General features: G+C 40.5%; 1 protein-coding gene across 1 annotated transcript in view; it reads left to right on the top strand.

Annotated features, from left to right (window-relative positions):
* Positions 1-3198: 3198 nt before the first annotated feature.
* The window catches only part of SHROOM2 (shroom family member 2), an 83013-nt gene continuing 69764 nt past the window's right edge, over positions 3199-16447 (top strand). Inside the window, exons 1-2 of the mRNA XM_009885963.1 lie at positions 3199-3231; positions 9216-9367. Of these exons, the coding sequence (XP_009884265.1) occupies positions 3199-3231; positions 9216-9367 (185 nt within the window). The remainder of the gene's footprint in view (positions 3232-9215; positions 9368-16447) is intronic.

Below are 16447 nucleotides of genomic sequence, written 5' to 3'. Positions count from 1 at the left end.
TAGTGAGACTTTTTTTTCTTTAGAGTAATACTACAAAGGGGACTTCTTGTTGAAGAAATTGCTATCAGTTATTATGAGAGCAGGTCATTCTCTTCTCATTAATGCTTATGTCAGCTAGATTGTTGCTTAGACATGTAACATTATGTTCTGCTCACTCCACTGCGTAACAGCGGGTTCCTAAATGAATACTTCAGCAGTGGCTATTAAAAATTGCTCTTACTTTTTCAGGAGTTGATAAGAGTATTCATACAAGAATTATCAGGGGATCTGATAGTTTCTCACTGTCTGAAAACTGAGCATCTGTGCTATGTCAAAAATGGAAGGTCCCAAACAGTAGGCGTGACTATAGCCCGATGATGGTGCGAGTCTGTCAAGATAAGTATTCTGATAAAAATGGGCTGTGCAAGAGAAGATATTTAAAATGCAAACCTAATGCTGTTTGTAAAATTCCTGTGGCTTTTGGCAGATCCATCATAGTACTTTTTGAAACTGGCAGACGATGAAGAAGTATTTTTTTCTGTTGCTGGGTCTTAATCGGTGCTACCTGTGTCTAGAAGTGTTGCTTTTTTCTGGAAACCACAGCAGTCTGTAGACACAGGCATAGATGCAACTTAAATTTTATGTAAAAGGTTACATTTAGACTGATTGACTGAATGAAATAGGTGAAATTCATTTTCAGTCTGCACTCTGTTGCTATCTACTAGATCTTTCAATGTCTTCCTTTGAGGCATGTCAACATTATTCACAAACAAACTGTAAGCTGATGAAACTGGACTTTTCCTTTGTAATTAATGCACAACCGTACCTATATGACCAGTCAGACACACTCCTTTTTTTTTTTTCTTTGATTTGCTGGTAAGTCCTACCCTTTCCCTAGTTATGCAGTGGTATTTTACAGTCTATTCAATTGTATTCAGTATGTTATTGTCAAGGGCACATTGGCAAGCTGTGACATTATTTTCCTGGGATGGACAGGAAGGCAGATAGATAAGCCAACCTTGTTGGAAGTATATGGTAGTTGCAAAGTAAAAAGCCTTGAACCTTATGATCGTAAAGATTACTTTGTCAGGTCATATTTTTCCTCTTGGAAGTTTGTTCCTGTTATCAGTTTGAAAAGATAAAATGTGAGTTGTTTCTATCCATAACCTCTTTTTTAACCATTCTTATCGTTGTTCATAGTAGCTGAAAGTACAAAAATGTAGACCTATAAAAAATACTTAGTTAACTGCACAGATTACATATAAAAACAGCCTATGTGTGTATATATATAATCACCCATAAGTAAACTTGCACAAGTAAATATGGATAAGTTAACCCTTTCAAACCTCTCTGGTAGAAGATTTGTTAGAATAAGTAAACTATGTATAGAAAAAGAAGTTATTATTTGGCCTTCTGGCTATTTTTTTTTTTTTTTCCATGGCACAGGTATGTGCTCCTTTCTTATACAGGTTATTTTGCCATTTTGGAAAAAAGATAGGAAGGTATGTTTAAGAACAGTGTAGTGTATCCATGAGTTCAGATGGGTTTCTCCGGATTGGATGCCATTAGTTTCTGTAAAATGCAAAACCAAACTCTCAGCTACAAATAAATTGGAGTTATTTCTCAGTAATTCTTGAATAAGACATGTACAGCTTGTCTGGACGAATGCTGTACTAGAGAGCAGTAGGAGGGTGTCTACATGGTGATGTGGTGCTAGAAAAAAACAAAACTTGGGCTATGCTTCTATGCTTTGCAAGTGTTACAGGCACATTGGTGTGAGGGAGGGACGGGACTGGGATACTCCAGGTTCAGGGTCAGCACCACCAGCAGGCTTCTCCCACCGCCCCTGCTTCCAGCATCACCATCTTTTCCACTGTTCTCTTGGCCTTATTCCTACTCCATGTAGGCTGGGTCCATTTTTGCTTTCTTCTTGCCTGGATGCCAGCCTGGGTTTGTCAAGACTGTAAGAGCTAGGACTCTCCCTTGCCCAACTTGCTGCCCTGGAGGAGCTCTTGGATAGAAAGATCCCCAAAGACCTACAATTGGTACCTGTTTAGTTGCTCTGTGGAGGTGGGATATATATACAGGCCTGCTAGTGTGGGTTATATGGACTGATATGCTTCTAAATGCTATTATGATAAATCTCACTGAGCTGGGAAAAGCAAATTTTATTTAGAAGCTGTAAAATGTGTTTAGCAAAGCTTAGGTACTAATAGCAAAAAAACCCATCCCTGACGCTAAGCAGCCCCACCTTCCTTTAACTGATAGATTGGCTCTATGCTTTCAAAGCATCAAGGTGGTTTTTAATTTATTTTTCTTTTTAATTTGAGTACAAGTGTTCAGTGGTGATTAAATGTTTCCAACTTCTGTTACTGAAACAATGGAATCACTGTGAAAAAAACTTAAAAACTTAACAACAGATGTTTATTTTTTAAAACCTACAAAGCTATGTGAAGTCTCTCTTCCTGATACTTTTCATCTGGGAATTGTTATCATTAGTTTCTTGGGGCAAAGATTCAGTAAATTTTTAACTCTGAATACTTTAATTGGTCGTCCTCAATTTGCCGAGCTTATGATGGCCTTGTGATTTATAGACTAATAGACTAAGAAATAATAACACTATCCTCTTAGAAATAGTAATTGATGAATCAGAAAGGTCTTCTCACAGCATAATGGTAGGTATTGTTTTGAATGTAGGTTGGAATAAAGGATTAATCAGCTTATGTATATGTATGGATTTTTTAAAAGGGAAATGGTGGGTGTTTTACCATACTTTTTAAACACTTCTGGTTTGAGGAGCTCTGAAGTTAGGTTTGAGCCTGAAGTCAGTTTTTACAGCTGTAATAAATCCTCCACAAAAATGGCCTGTTACAGCAGAAGTGACAGCAGGCCCTTAATCAAAACAGTGGAGTGGACACAATTATAAAAATTGAATAAATACTTAAAGAACTGTACCAAGTGACAGCTTTTAAAAATATGATGTTTTCTTTAAAACAGAAAACAAACATAAAAGATTGCTGGGCAAATAGAAGATTACAGGGCAAATATCCAAATGTTTAAATACACTGAATGAAAAGCAATTAGAAACAGCTGTGATAGACTGTCCTATTACTGAACTCTACCCTTTAAAAAATTGCTTCCAAACTGATTTTTAAGAACCACCTGTTGACAGAAGGCAGGGCTCCGGCCAGCCTGACAGCCTGTGGTCTGCATGGCGTGATGGGGGAGACTTTGAAAGAGCAGCTGGCCAAGGTGGGTTTCTCTGCCTCTTCAGAGGTTCTGTGACAGTGACCGTGAGCCATTGCCCTCAGGTCTAGGGAAGAAAGAAACTGCTGTTAGGGAAATACATTGCCCTGGATTAAATGTTCCTAAAATTTAGTGCTGTTTGCTGTGATGTTTAAACAATCTGAGGAAGAGCAAGTATGGGCGATTAGGGGATTGGAACATCTCTCCTATGGAGAAAGGCTTAGGGACTTGGGTCTCTTTAGTCTAGAGAAAAGAAGATTGAGGGGGGATCTTATTAATACTTACAAATACTTAATGGGAGGATGCCAGGGGGATGGGAGTAGTCTTTTTTCAGTGGCGCCCAGTGATAGGACGAGGGGTAATGGGCATAAACTTGAACATAGGAAGTTCCATCTTAACATGAGAAGGAACTTCTTTACTTTGAGGGTAGTGGAGCACTGGAACAGGCTGCCCAGAGAGGTGGTGGAGTCTCCCACTCTGGAGACATTCAAAACCCGCCTGGACGCTGTCCTGTGTAACGTGCTGTAGGTGACCCTGCTCTGGCAGAAGGGTTGGACTAGATGATCTCCAGAGGTCCCTTCCAACCCTAACAATTCTGTGAATTCTGTGAACGATGATACCAGGCAAAAGGGAAGTTCTGGCTTCTGTGTTAAGGCAGGGTGTCACCAAATACCATAGACGCTTACCTGCCTGATCAAAGTGCAGCAATTCCTGAGTTAATAGTATTGTATAGTACTGCATAGGCCCAGATTTTGCAGTTTGGTAGTGCGTTGTTAAGCTTTATTTTCTTTATATGGTGTTCCTTAGATTTCATGTTGAGTGGTCAGTGCTGGTTGTTGGACCCGCAGTGTGTGGGGAGAGGTGGTTCATGGTTATGGGTGCCCTTCAATGACTTGAGGGTTTGTGTGGAATTCTTTGCTTTGCTGCAGACATCCTGCATTGACTTAGGCTCAGAAGCATATATGGAAACAAGGCCCATCTGTAACAGCGGGATAGATTAGTTCCCTGCCAGGTGTCCTAACAGTAACAGTCTCTGTAATGTCCAAGTATGAAATCAGAAGTGGGAGAGAAATGTGTTAGCCTTGCCCAGCTTCTAGCGCGTGCATGCCTGTTCGAGATGCCTTACATATACACACCCATTCCCTTTGGACCAGGTTGGTCCTGTTGCAGTTTGTACCCCTGTTTTATCCTCCCTCGGTTTGACCCATGAGTGTTGGTGGTGACTGCAGCCCTTACTAGTCATGACTGCATTTGCAGAACATATAGCAGGAGTTAGGTCAGTTCTGTTATTTTTATGTGGATTCCTCAAAGTTACACAAATGCCAGGCTTGAACTGTAAAGGTATTTCTCCTTTGTTTAACTCTGTGCAAATCAAAATAATTAACACTTCCTACATTTTACTTGTTCTGAAGATCTCATACAAAGATTGTTAGTTTTTTTAAGAAGATCCCTATTAGGTGCTCCTAAGGCAAACAACCACAGAATCATTTCTTGGCTGTATGAGAAGTGAATTGTGATAAAAGAGTTTATCACAGCCGATAGCAGAATGCTGATAAATGGCGCTGTTTTTTCCTGTGTTTGTCTCTGGGTTTGGGTTTCCATCCCGTCTCCTACCCTGTCCAGAGAGAGCATGGACAAGAAACTGTCGTCATTGTAAACAAAACTAGACCTCTTGTGTGACACAGTGTTTCCCCAACCTGTCTCCTCCTTGTTTATACAGGTGCCTGTAGAGGAATGTGGGTATTTTAAGTAAAGCCTCAGACCTGATAAACACAGAAGTGAAGGGGTCATGTTCTAGAAGTGGTGCTCCCCATCAACAGCATTTTAAAGCTGCATCTATAGGCCATTATTTTCCCCTTTGCGTGTATACAGACTTGTAAGTGTCCTTTGACAGTGTTTGGATATCTAGCTGTTAGACTTTTCTTCATGGCTTGGATCGTCCCCTATTTCAAGGCGCTCTCTCCTCTTCACAGGAAGAATTTCACATACCAGTTACACATGTGTTGTTTTTGCAGTCCCCCCCTGCATCTGCGTCTGTATCAGTGTCTCTTCCTGTTTTGTGGATATGCTACTTTATAAGCAAAAACAAATTTGGGAAGATACGACAGTTAGTGTAGATACCGTTATGACAGCAGAAGTCCACGGTTCCAATCCTCCCTGATGCACAGATCCCAGTTTGCCTTTGCTCTTGGCCATAGGGAGGTCATCAGGGACAGCAGGGTGAGAGTTGGGGACTGTCTAAACAGATGCTTTTTGTCAACAAACATCCTTTTCATCCCCTCTTGAAAACATTTTTTTTGGTAGCAATATCAACATCCCTGCTAAGGATAGGAACTCGTGGCGTTTACTCTTGTTAATTTAGTATAGTGAGAGGGATATGATTTGTTAATGCATCTCAAAAACATGATTTGAGGGCAATTCTAGAACTCTGCTTTACTAATCCAAGATACGCAGTGTTACTATACCTTTTTTTTTTATGAAGGCTTATGTCCGTTATTTATAAGAAAATAAGGTGTTGATTGTTTTTCTTGTATGTGTGTTTTGTTTCCTGCTATTTCTATAAAAATGTTAAGATGTGTACTTTATGGGCGTTCAGTTCCTGCAAGTATTCCAAGGCTGAGCAGAGGGGTTGTTCAGGGTTATGTTCAGTTGCATCTGCCTGCTGCCAGTGACTTGAGGCAGATCTCTTCTTGTTGACAGTTCTTGAAAGACTTCATCTTAAAGTGCATTTTCAAGGCTTTATTTTCAGCTATTGCCTTTTAGTTTTTCTGCGCACCTGAAATTCAGAAAGAAATTGGATGTTACTTAGGTAGTAGGGACTTAAATCTTAAAACTCAGGCTTAAATCCTGAACGCAGCATAGCATTCTGTAGGTGAGTGAGTGAAATACATTCATGTTTGAGGGGTGAAAAACAGTTGTGAAATTTTCAAGTGTATTTGCCAGTTCTAAAATGTTTATGTATTTTGGTTGAAATTTACATTTCTAGTGAAGGTCTGATGAGATGGAAATTTTATCAATGTGTGAATAAATAAAAACAATAAATGGAAAGACTTATAAGCAGGAAGAGAGAAAACCTGAAGGAGAAGCTGGAATGGCACTGTCCAAGTTTATGCCAAGGAGGCAGGTTAGTAGGGGAATGTTTTTGAAGAGGTCTTTTCCTCATGGATATATGTTTTTTTTTTTTTTATTCATTATGACTAAAGGACTTTTTAGTGTATCTGAAGAAATTGTTAACTAGACAGGAAAAATACATTGCCCTTTCCACTTAGAAGCGCATTGTCAAGTGGAATGGCATTCATGCAGCCATTTGGGGATCTGAGGTAAAACCAGTACAGAAGATTTATGTTTAAATTTGTTCAGCTTGGGGATGTGTGGTGTTTATTCTCCCTAGGGGCAGCTGATCTGGAGGCAAGGTATTATAGAAAGCCACCTCTAGTTTTTGTGAAGACAGCTTCAGCTTTGTGTCTAGGTTTTGATTATTATTTTTAATTTTTTTATTATTTTTTTATTAATGTTGTTTTGGACAGCCAAAGTCTCTTTGGAAAGCCTGCACTGTGTGGAATGTGTAGTCTCCCTGCTGAAATGAAAACTCGGAGGGGGTAACTGAATACTCCCTGCTGTCAGTGCATTGCCAGCCTGAAGAAAAAACAAACAGGCTTGCTGAGAACAATGAACATTCCTTGAAACCCCAGCAGACAGATTTTTTGCCTTTTTTTTTTTTTTTTTTTTTAAGACAAAAATAAAGCCCCTGTTGAGGTCTTCAGGTCCAGGTGGCAGGGCCCAGGGGCTTCTCACCCCTTGACATTCAGTTGGTGTCTTACTCGGGGCATAATAAGGGCTGCGACTGGTTGGTATCTACATTTTGGAGTTCAAAATGTCTCCCCCTACAAGTAATTTTCTCCCCACCCCACCCCCACCCCCCTTTAACCTCTGTTTGACCTTCTCTGTATAATTCTAGTGATTCAACTCTGAATTTCATTAACATTTTCGTGCTGCTTTTCAAACCTACTGGGCTACAGATCTCCAAACGCAGTTTATTTAGTAGTAACCCAGAAATGCATCTGAACACTTGAAAGACTTGTGATTGCCTGTTAGGAGGCTTGAGATTCATGAGTCCCAGGCTGCCTGTTCTCTTGTTCAGCTTTGCCTGACTTCAGGGTCCCTTGTATGGCAGCCACTCTGTCCTTGGCATCCGTGAACTTAGATCTTTCCTTGCATATAAGTGATTTCCACTGCTGCTCCCTTGTTTTCAACTTTACTGAAGATTTGCAGTGATAATTTAGTATTCTGGTAAATTCTTGATGTTCAGACGATACACAAACAGGTTAGAAGCAGGTCATAGCTTGAGAACTAGATATATTGGGATGTAAAAAATTGCTCTGTCTTTAATTATCTGTGTTTTTACTAAGATAATTTCTGGAAATTAAATTGCTTCGTTAGCATTAATAATGAGCATTTTAGAATGGGGTATAAGACAAAGCATTTTATATGCCTTTTCTTTTTTTGGTTTAGGTTTACATGTCTGAATATTTTTGAGAGCACTTACCCTAAACTTACATAAAGAGAGCTTTTATTGTTTCTGCAGTGAGATTGGTGGGGGTGCATGAGATCATCCTAATGTACTTTCATCAAGAGATATTGCTTTATTTTATTAGGCTATTTAATTTATTCTTTGGTTGCTGGAGTGTCCCTAAAACCTGTACTGTGAGCTTCAGAATGTATGAAGCTAGGTTTCCTCTGGCTTTATCTCGTCGTTGATTGACTTTGGTGCCTCAGAGCATGGCAGTTCTTTATGAAGCTTTCTGCAGTTGGGGCAATTACATGGATTTTTTCTTTGTAGGTTCACTGGCATTTAATAATGTGGAACTCAGATACTGTAGTCAAGGCACAATATAATGGAGACATAAATGAAACTCTTTGCTTTGAAGTCAAAGTATCAAATCTACAAGATGAGGTGGGATATGGATTGTGAGCAAGTGAGGGAGGAATAAAATTAAACGTATAGATCAGGAGCCTAAGTGACTGAGAAGCTGGAGGCTGCGTCGACAGCAAAGGAGATGGGAAAAAACTGAGAAAGTCGAGGGCCTGAATTGCAAAGTGTTTGACACCTACAGCTATATTTGAAATCGGTTCAAACTGTTGGTACTTGCTAGTCTGGCTGATCGAGCTTTTGGGATTTCTTTTAAATTTTAAAAATGGGTAGCTTGTAATAGGTTTGTTTCCTTCATTGGCATGGGAATTTCCAAAAGCTGACTCTGTAATTTGTCTTGTGTGTGCTTTGCTGTATGTTATGAATAGTTGTGTAAAAATTCAGTGCATGCAAGAGATGCCTGTGGCAGCAAAATAATCTTCCAGTGAATTTCCTTTAGTATTGCTGTATTCTTCAGCAGTGTGACATGTTGTTTTTCTTCCTTGTACCTCAGATCATCATCTCTTCTTTTAGCCGGAGCTGTTAGTTAGCTGTATGGATCGTAAATTCTCAGATATTTTCCTAAATGTTATGTGCCTGATGAAAATCACTTTATTTTCCAGACCAGCTTGTTACGCAATATTTTGGGGTTTCATAGCATGCCAGATTTTTGGAGTTGACTCTGTGGTTAATATTATTGACTATATGGTTAATATTATTGGTTCTCTTCTGTAGAGAACCAGATTTTAACATGCCTGCCCAAAGCTCTATTTGCAAGTCTGATTATCTGTGCTGTATTGAACGGAGCTCAAGATCACAGAAGCTTTTGAATCCCGAATTTCCATCAAGCTTTCTGGTTTTCTCAGGTTTCTCCCCTTCCATTTCTTTACTGTTCTATTCGTCTCCACTACATCGTTACCCTCTTGATGGCGTTTTTAAATGTATTTTTAAAAGTCATTTTAACTACTTAATTACTGTAGTAATTATTGTATGAAGCCAATATTGAAAGCTCGTTAACTTCTTTTAAAGGTGTCACTATGCAACCTGAATAATTCTACCATTTGATCTGCTTTTTCTTCAGATTGAAGATGGGAGCAAAGCTGCAGCTGTGGACAAGTTACTGGCTGGGGATGAAATTGTTGGCATCAACGATGTGGGCCTCTCTGGTTTCCGACAAGAAGCAATCTGCCTGGTGAAAGGTTCACACAAGACGCTGAAGCTTGTAGTAAAAAGGTAAGCTTGTGTTGTTCAGCTGGCGAACTAAATGCGTTCCAGTCTGTAAGCTACTGGGCAACTAAATTTGCCAACACTTGGCAAGATGACGATGTTCATTCAGTGTTATTAATGCGCGTATTGTGCGGTGTTACCTCCTTCTTGAACACAGACTCTTTATGGATGAAGACGTGGGGAGAGGTAGCCTATTGATCAGAGCAAAAACTGAGGCAATACATTCGATACTGTTGTGGTGTGATCAGTCGGGACTCTGTTCTGTCCTCCTGAAGTGCAGGGCCCGAAGCATCTTGTCCACCCTGCCCTGCCTACCCACCTTCGGTGTGCAGACACGGGGAATGCTTTTTAGCACGTTTGCTGTGCAGGTCAGTTGGGCTGTGAGGAGCAGGTTACATGGGAAGGTTTTGAGAAAATGTTTTCCCGCTTTTTGAGAATATGTTTTCCCACTTTTTGAGAATATTTGAGGTCTCAAGCATTTCTCATGTGGTTTGGGTAAAGAGTACTTTCAGTTAGTTATTAGTGAAGAGGAAAAACTAAATCGGTTTATCAAAACAGAACATGGTGTGGAAACTATTTGTTTTGTCATTTTGACTTATGACTTTCAAGTTCACGCTTTTTTTACTAAATTTAATCAAAAATAAGTTTCATAAAATAACTTCGACGAAAGTGAAAAGATCTTAAAGTAGGTTAAATCTTGTAACTTCTGAAAAAATTCAAACGAGGAAACAGTCTTTCTCAGTAATTTCCTACTCTGACAAATCAGAACATTAAAATTAATTACTTTTATATTTATTTATTATTATTTATTATTACTTTTGCTGAATTATACCAACCAGTCTTTCATGTGACAATTTTGGGTGTCTTTGTTAAAAAAGAGTTTTGTTACAACACTGAAAACACTGAGAATTGGGGTTTGACAGGCATGACGATCCAGTCTGTAAATATAACCACCATTTGAGGCTGTCTTAACTGAGGACTGTCTTTTGTGAAATAGCACTGATAGGTAGGTAAGAGAGGTACAAAATCATGCTTTTATGTTTATATCCTCACCAGTAGCGGCTTCCAGAAGCTCTTCCAAAATTTTTGTAGCACTAAAGCTAATAAATGCAAAATAAAATGCTTTTACAACTATTTCAAGTCTTGTTGATGTTCATCAGTTTCAATAGTTACTGGCTATTCCAGTAAAAGCACTTTTGTTAGCAGAGGTTACATCAGCTGTTTCTGTCACAGAAAGGAAGAACTTCAGGGTTGAAAAGTTTTATAGATGTTGAAGAATCTGCCAAGACAGCAAGTCTTAATTACTGCGAAAAGCTTCAGACCAAGTGGAAAGGTTCCCTCGTTCTTGGTGCTTTTCAGTTTTATGACAGTGGGTTGCTCGGAATCTGTGAATTCTGGTCTATCTTTGGAAATGGCAGAAAGGTTGATGCTGAAATACCCTCGTAAGAGACACAGTTATGCCATTCCTGTAATTCACAAGTCCTTCACTCCATGCATGTGATTTTCATACAGCTAATCAAGCACTGGTTTGCTGCTGGGGATTTGTGGTGATTCTTCGCAGGCAACAGAGCCCCATTGCTATGCACGCCTATGTGCAGTTTAGTGCAAAGCTGATGGATTTTCATCAGTCCTTTCTCATCCCTCCTCTTTTTCCTTCCCTAGCACATGTGCAATGGGCAAAAGCAACCTTGCTGTTCTAGCCAAGAGGCTGAAATAGTTGCTGTTGTTAGGGAAAATATTTTTTGTCTTAAATTCATGAAGATTTCCATAGCTCCCCAAAGATGCAAGAGCCTTTTGGGTCATTGACAGCCTGCATAATATTAGATAAAATTTTATAAAACTTACTGAATGAAATTAGCTAGGGGTTTTGTCTGTGTTTTTTCAACTTTGCTCTTTCTCTTGGAAAGTTGCCTTAGGACATCAGTCCTTTGACGGTCAGAAACCTTTTAACACCCAGTCTCATTCTATTCTTGGGCAACTTGTTCTCATGCACTGCTGTCTCTGTGCTGAAATAGCTTTTCTTTTCCTGTTGGAAGTTCAAATGATGCAGGTTTTTATAAAAGCCTTGTTGCATGCTTTCTTCCAGAAGTTATGGTTTGAACAACAGTATTGTTTTGTTCTGTTTGCCCTAGATCTTAGGCAGAATTTTTATGAGTGCTTTAAACAGTCCTGTCTTTAAGCAAACCAGTTGTTCAGTATTTGTATGAGCGCTCCTGCAGGTCTGGATTGAATTGGATCAGGGAACTGATCTGACTGCAAAATTACTTGGGGAAGTAGGTTTTCAGCTGGATAGGACCACCCCTTTCAGAGGCAGTCTGCACTTTAATTAATTACAGCAATCTTGAAATGGCTGCCTTAACGTTTTTAGACTATTTCAATCTTCTTTAGATCCACCCTTGCTGTTCTCAGGGGAGACTGGGGATAGTCCCACAATTCCGTTTCATTGAGTTACATATAAGATGAAGTATTGATCTGCAAGTCATCTTAGCATCTTTTTGTCTGCTTGCCCCATGTCCTTCGTCTAGCACTGTGAGGCTTCTCTATAGTGTTGATTTAACATTTTATTCCCTGTGGGTGCCAGTGTGATAATCTGAAGCACAAAATAGATGAATGGTTTGAAGTTCAGGAACCCAGTCCTGATGGTTAGAAGAATCTTTGTTTTAATCATGTTTGTCCTCTCTATCTGTGAGAGTTAGCTTGGGCAGCCAAGATCTAGATTTTGTGTTGAAAACTTTTTTTCCTAGGGTTGTTTGTGGTATCTATTTCTAGACTGATCCAGAAGCGAAAAGCAAACTCCTTAAAAAATATCATGATGGGGGAAAATTACTTTTTAAACAAAATTCTTCTGGTAAGTAGAGAACTTCCTTCCTATTATTGTCAGTAGAATTAATCCAGAAAATACAGGTTTGTCACTGCTGAGAAGTGTGTCCATGTGAAATTCCTCCATATGGGTCATTCCTTCATGCGGTAATGACACATCCTGATCTTAAATTAATCTGTTTCCGTACCTGGGAAGCAGTAGGGCATGCTATTTTTGGTTTAGAAGTCTAATGTACCAACAGCCAAGACCAAGTGAAAAAGTATTGCCATAGTGAGTAATACATTTCATTCACAATAATTAACTTGTGACTGTGGCAAAAGTTTCTCAAGGGGCTGGTGCTGTTTGGCAGTAGTAGCTGTCTTCCACAAAATTATTTTTACCTACTATTTTTAAAGAATCTGATACTTGACTTGCATAGTGAAAATAACACTGGTTTCTAATAAAAGTGCCTGCAGTACCAAATACTCAACATAAATGTGCTGGCCATCAGCATACATGCGTTGCTGTATTTTTTGGAAACATCGCATAGTTGTGGTTTAAACCAAATCAGGATTGTGCAACTGGCTCAACAACAAACAGGATGTTTAAGCAGCTCACATATATTGATGGTTGAACAAGTGCAGTGTACTTTTGGTCTTGGATTAAAAGAGGACTCAGGAGGCTTCATGTTGTTTTCTCAAGTGGATTTGTCAAAACAATGCATCTTAATTACGTGCTAGTTCTTTAGTGTAGTACTGAGTCATTTCTTGAGCAGATTCCTATCTTAGGAAAGTGTACTTGGGACACTTACAGGAATTGTATGTGAATTTCTCTTGTTTTGGAAAAGATGTGTGCATGTCTATGTATACACATTTAAAATTGCTCTGAGTGTTGATACTTGAGATGGTTACCATATTCTGTGTAGTTGAACCGTTCTCCATACACTTTTAACTTAAATTACCTTCTAGTTATTAAATATAATTTCCATTCCTTTGCACATGCTGAACATAAGTGTGTACCACAAATCCATGAAAATCTGGAATAATTTTTCACTGTGAATTCATGAGACACATTAAACTGTTAAAAATTGATGCATAGGTGACACTTCCATTTGCGATTTGTTAATGTTAAAGGGAGGAGGTGATTATATGGCCCTTGGGAGCCACCCTAAGAAGTTGTGTGGGGTTGTCCTGTTGGCTGCTTGAATCATCTGTTAGTGACAGTGGAAACAGGTGGACAAAGGAGGGAGTAGCCATGGGTGACTTTTCGTCAGGCTCTGCTGGCGACGGGAAGCTGGACTTTCAGTTCAACTTGACCAGCTCTGCAGGTACTGCCAATGCCTGAGAACCAGCCTCAAAGTTCTGGAGTAGTTCTGGCCACATTGCACACACACATGAGCAGTTGTGTTTTCTTTTACTTTATGTAGTATTTCGTTTTGGTGCCTTTATGTAGCGAAAGTGCAAGCTGTTTTTGCAATGCTGAGGAGTCCCTCGGAGAGGGAAAGGGAGAGAGCAAACATACTTGCCATCAGAAACATAGTCTGAATGCTGAAATTTGCTGTGCTAAATCCGAATAACGGAAGCGAATGTCATGATACATGAACTATAAGCACCTAGATGTGGAAAGTTAGGGTAATCTTTATTTGCATGGCACTTCATGAAGAGACACATCCATTTAATTGAAGCACAGCAGAAGAAGGGTTTTTAATGAATGTCCCAAGGGTTCTGAGATCGTACAGTATCATTTCAGAACCTGAGACCTGGGCAGAAGTCTGCGAATAAAAATCTGACAGTCATTTACAGCATTCAGGTGGGAGGTCACTGAAATTTTGTCATGTTCTGAGCAGAAACACCCTCAACACCCACAGTGACCTTGCCATAGTGGGGTTTGTGTAGCTTACCAGGGGGATCTAGTCTTACCTGTTTATCACTCGTGGAGCAGCTAGCTGTGTGCTTCATAGCTCCTTTTGGCTGCAGGAGTACTCTGTGAAACCTGGCAATATCAATTTGTGAGATGACTTGGGGGGATGAGGGATTTATGTTTTCTGTACAATTACAAGATACAGATTGAGGACTGTGCATTTTGCCTGTTACGTGTGTTGGCTACTTGATAGTTCTGGGTTTATAGATATCAAACCAGTATAGGAAACAAAAGTAGAAAAATACATGTAGTTTTGCAGATTTTAAGCAAGTATTGTAGTTATTTAGTTGATGGTTATGGTTAAGCATTGCTCAATAAACCAAATGCATTTGTGGAGAACCACTGTTGAATAGCAGTAAAACCTATTTTGCTGTGAAATTTGATTTTGTTGCTACTTGAACTAGGGTTTGTTATGGCAGAACAAATAGCAGTGATTGCTCTTTTGCTGCCAAGTAGACATAGTTCTTCCTTTTTGGAGATTGACCTTGGCCTTTGCTGACCAAGAACAGGTCTTTATTCTTTTTTTAATGCCTATATTTTCAGCCAGACTTTGGAAATGGGTAGGAAACAGTAGTAGGGCTTTCCAGGGCTGTATATGCAATGCACGTACCCTTGCTGTAAGAAGTAGGCAGATGTGATAGCCCCTCGCTACTCGTGTTTCTTGAAATCGGTGTGGGTGTGGAACAGCGTGTGCCTGTGCAGATATTCGGTATGCACACTTTGCAAGTGGATATTTGTAACAGATGCATGCAGCTATAAAGTTCGAGGCTTGAGCGTTTCTGCGTGGCTGCAGTTGGTGGAAGGGCTGGGCTGTTGAATTCCTATTTCGCAAATGCACTGAGAAGTGGGTCAGTGCGTTGCTGTAGGCCTGCCATTCTGCATGGAGCAGGAGGGACAGTTTCAAACGTGTGCCAGACAGGGTGTCTGGCAGCCCCTGCTCCTAGCCAGGTCTTGTGATGGGGAGAAGAGCAAGCCGTGTGTGTCAGGATGTGTGACAGAGAATGGGGCCTCTATTTCTCTGCTTTGGTGCTGCCAGTGAGCTACCATGGTGCACAGGAGGATGGCCCTGTGTTTTAAGGAGTGCCTAGCAATCCCAGAAGGATCTTTCCGTGAAGGAATATTTAATGGAGCAGCTAAGCCACTCTATCTGTGTGTGGTCAGTGGGGGTCCACAATGGAGGCCAGCTGGCGCGGAGCTCCCCTCTTGCTCAGGCATGTCCCCCACCTCCTCCACGGGCAAACCTGGGGCCGGCTGCACCTCCACTGCGCTCCTCCTCCTTCAGCTGTGTGATCCTGTGCTAGTGGAAGGAATGGACATGACAAAAGGAGAAGTGTGCACTTTCATCTTATATTTTCACCAAATTATACCTTGGAAGAGTTCTGATGAGGACTATTTTCCCTGGTTGCCTAACTGTCAGCACAGTCACTTACCTGACATGGAGACAATGTGAATCTGCATTCCCTTCACCGTGACACTAGCAATACCATCCAGGTGTTTGGGTGTTTCCCACGCCAGCTGTCTTTTTGGTGGGGTGTACACCTAAAAAGCACTTTGATGTCTTAATTTTCTGCCCACCTCACCAGTGTCTTAGTTGCATTAACGTGATTTGAGTCATGCAGTTAGTGATACGCTAGTGGATGCTTGAGGTGAACATAAGCTTCAGTTCTTCGAGTTGGTGGTGTGTTGTCCCTGGCTTCACAGAGCAAATAATTGTCTCATGGTTTTGTATGTTGGTCTTGTACAGCTGTTAGGACTCTCTCGATGTGTATGTTGTGACTGACATGTTTTCATCTTGGGGCAACTTTCATAATTTATATCTTTACAAATATAAAATCCAGCCTGTAAAACTTGAATAACAGGAAGTTAAAAATACAACAGATGTCACCATGTTTTACCAAGTCAAGTCTGTTAGGGCGATGTTTAGAGTACTAGGAATCATAGAATGGTTTAGGTTGGAAAGGACCTTGAAGATCATCGAGTTCCAACCCCCCTGCCATAGGCAGGGACACCTCCCACTAGACCAGGTTGCCCAAGGCCATGTCCAGCCTGGCCTTAAACACCTCCAGGGATGGGGCCTCAACAACTTCTCTGGGCAACCTGTTCCAGTGCCTTACCACCCTCAAAGTGAAAAATTTCTTCCTAATGTTAATTCTAAACCTGCCCTTTTCCAGTTTAAAGCCATTCCCCCTCATCCTATCACTACATGCCCTTGTAAAAAGTCCTTCCCCAGCTCTCCTGTAGGCCCCGTTTAGGTACTGGAAGGCCACAATAAGATCTCCCCGGAGCCTTATCTTCTCCAGGCTGAACAGTGCCAGCTCTCTCAGCCTCTCCTCTCAGGAGAGGTGCTCCAGCCCTTGGATCATCCT

The sequence above is a fragment of the Charadrius vociferus genome, unplaced genomic scaffold, assembly GCF_000708025.1.
Source record: "Charadrius vociferus isolate BGI_N301 unplaced genomic scaffold, ASM70802v2 scaffold105, whole genome shotgun sequence".
Lineage (NCBI taxonomy): Eukaryota > Metazoa > Chordata > Aves > Charadriiformes > Charadriidae > Charadrius > Charadrius vociferus.
The sequence above is the reverse complement of the archived record's forward strand: the minus strand, read 5'-3'. Positions and strand labels throughout refer to the sequence as shown.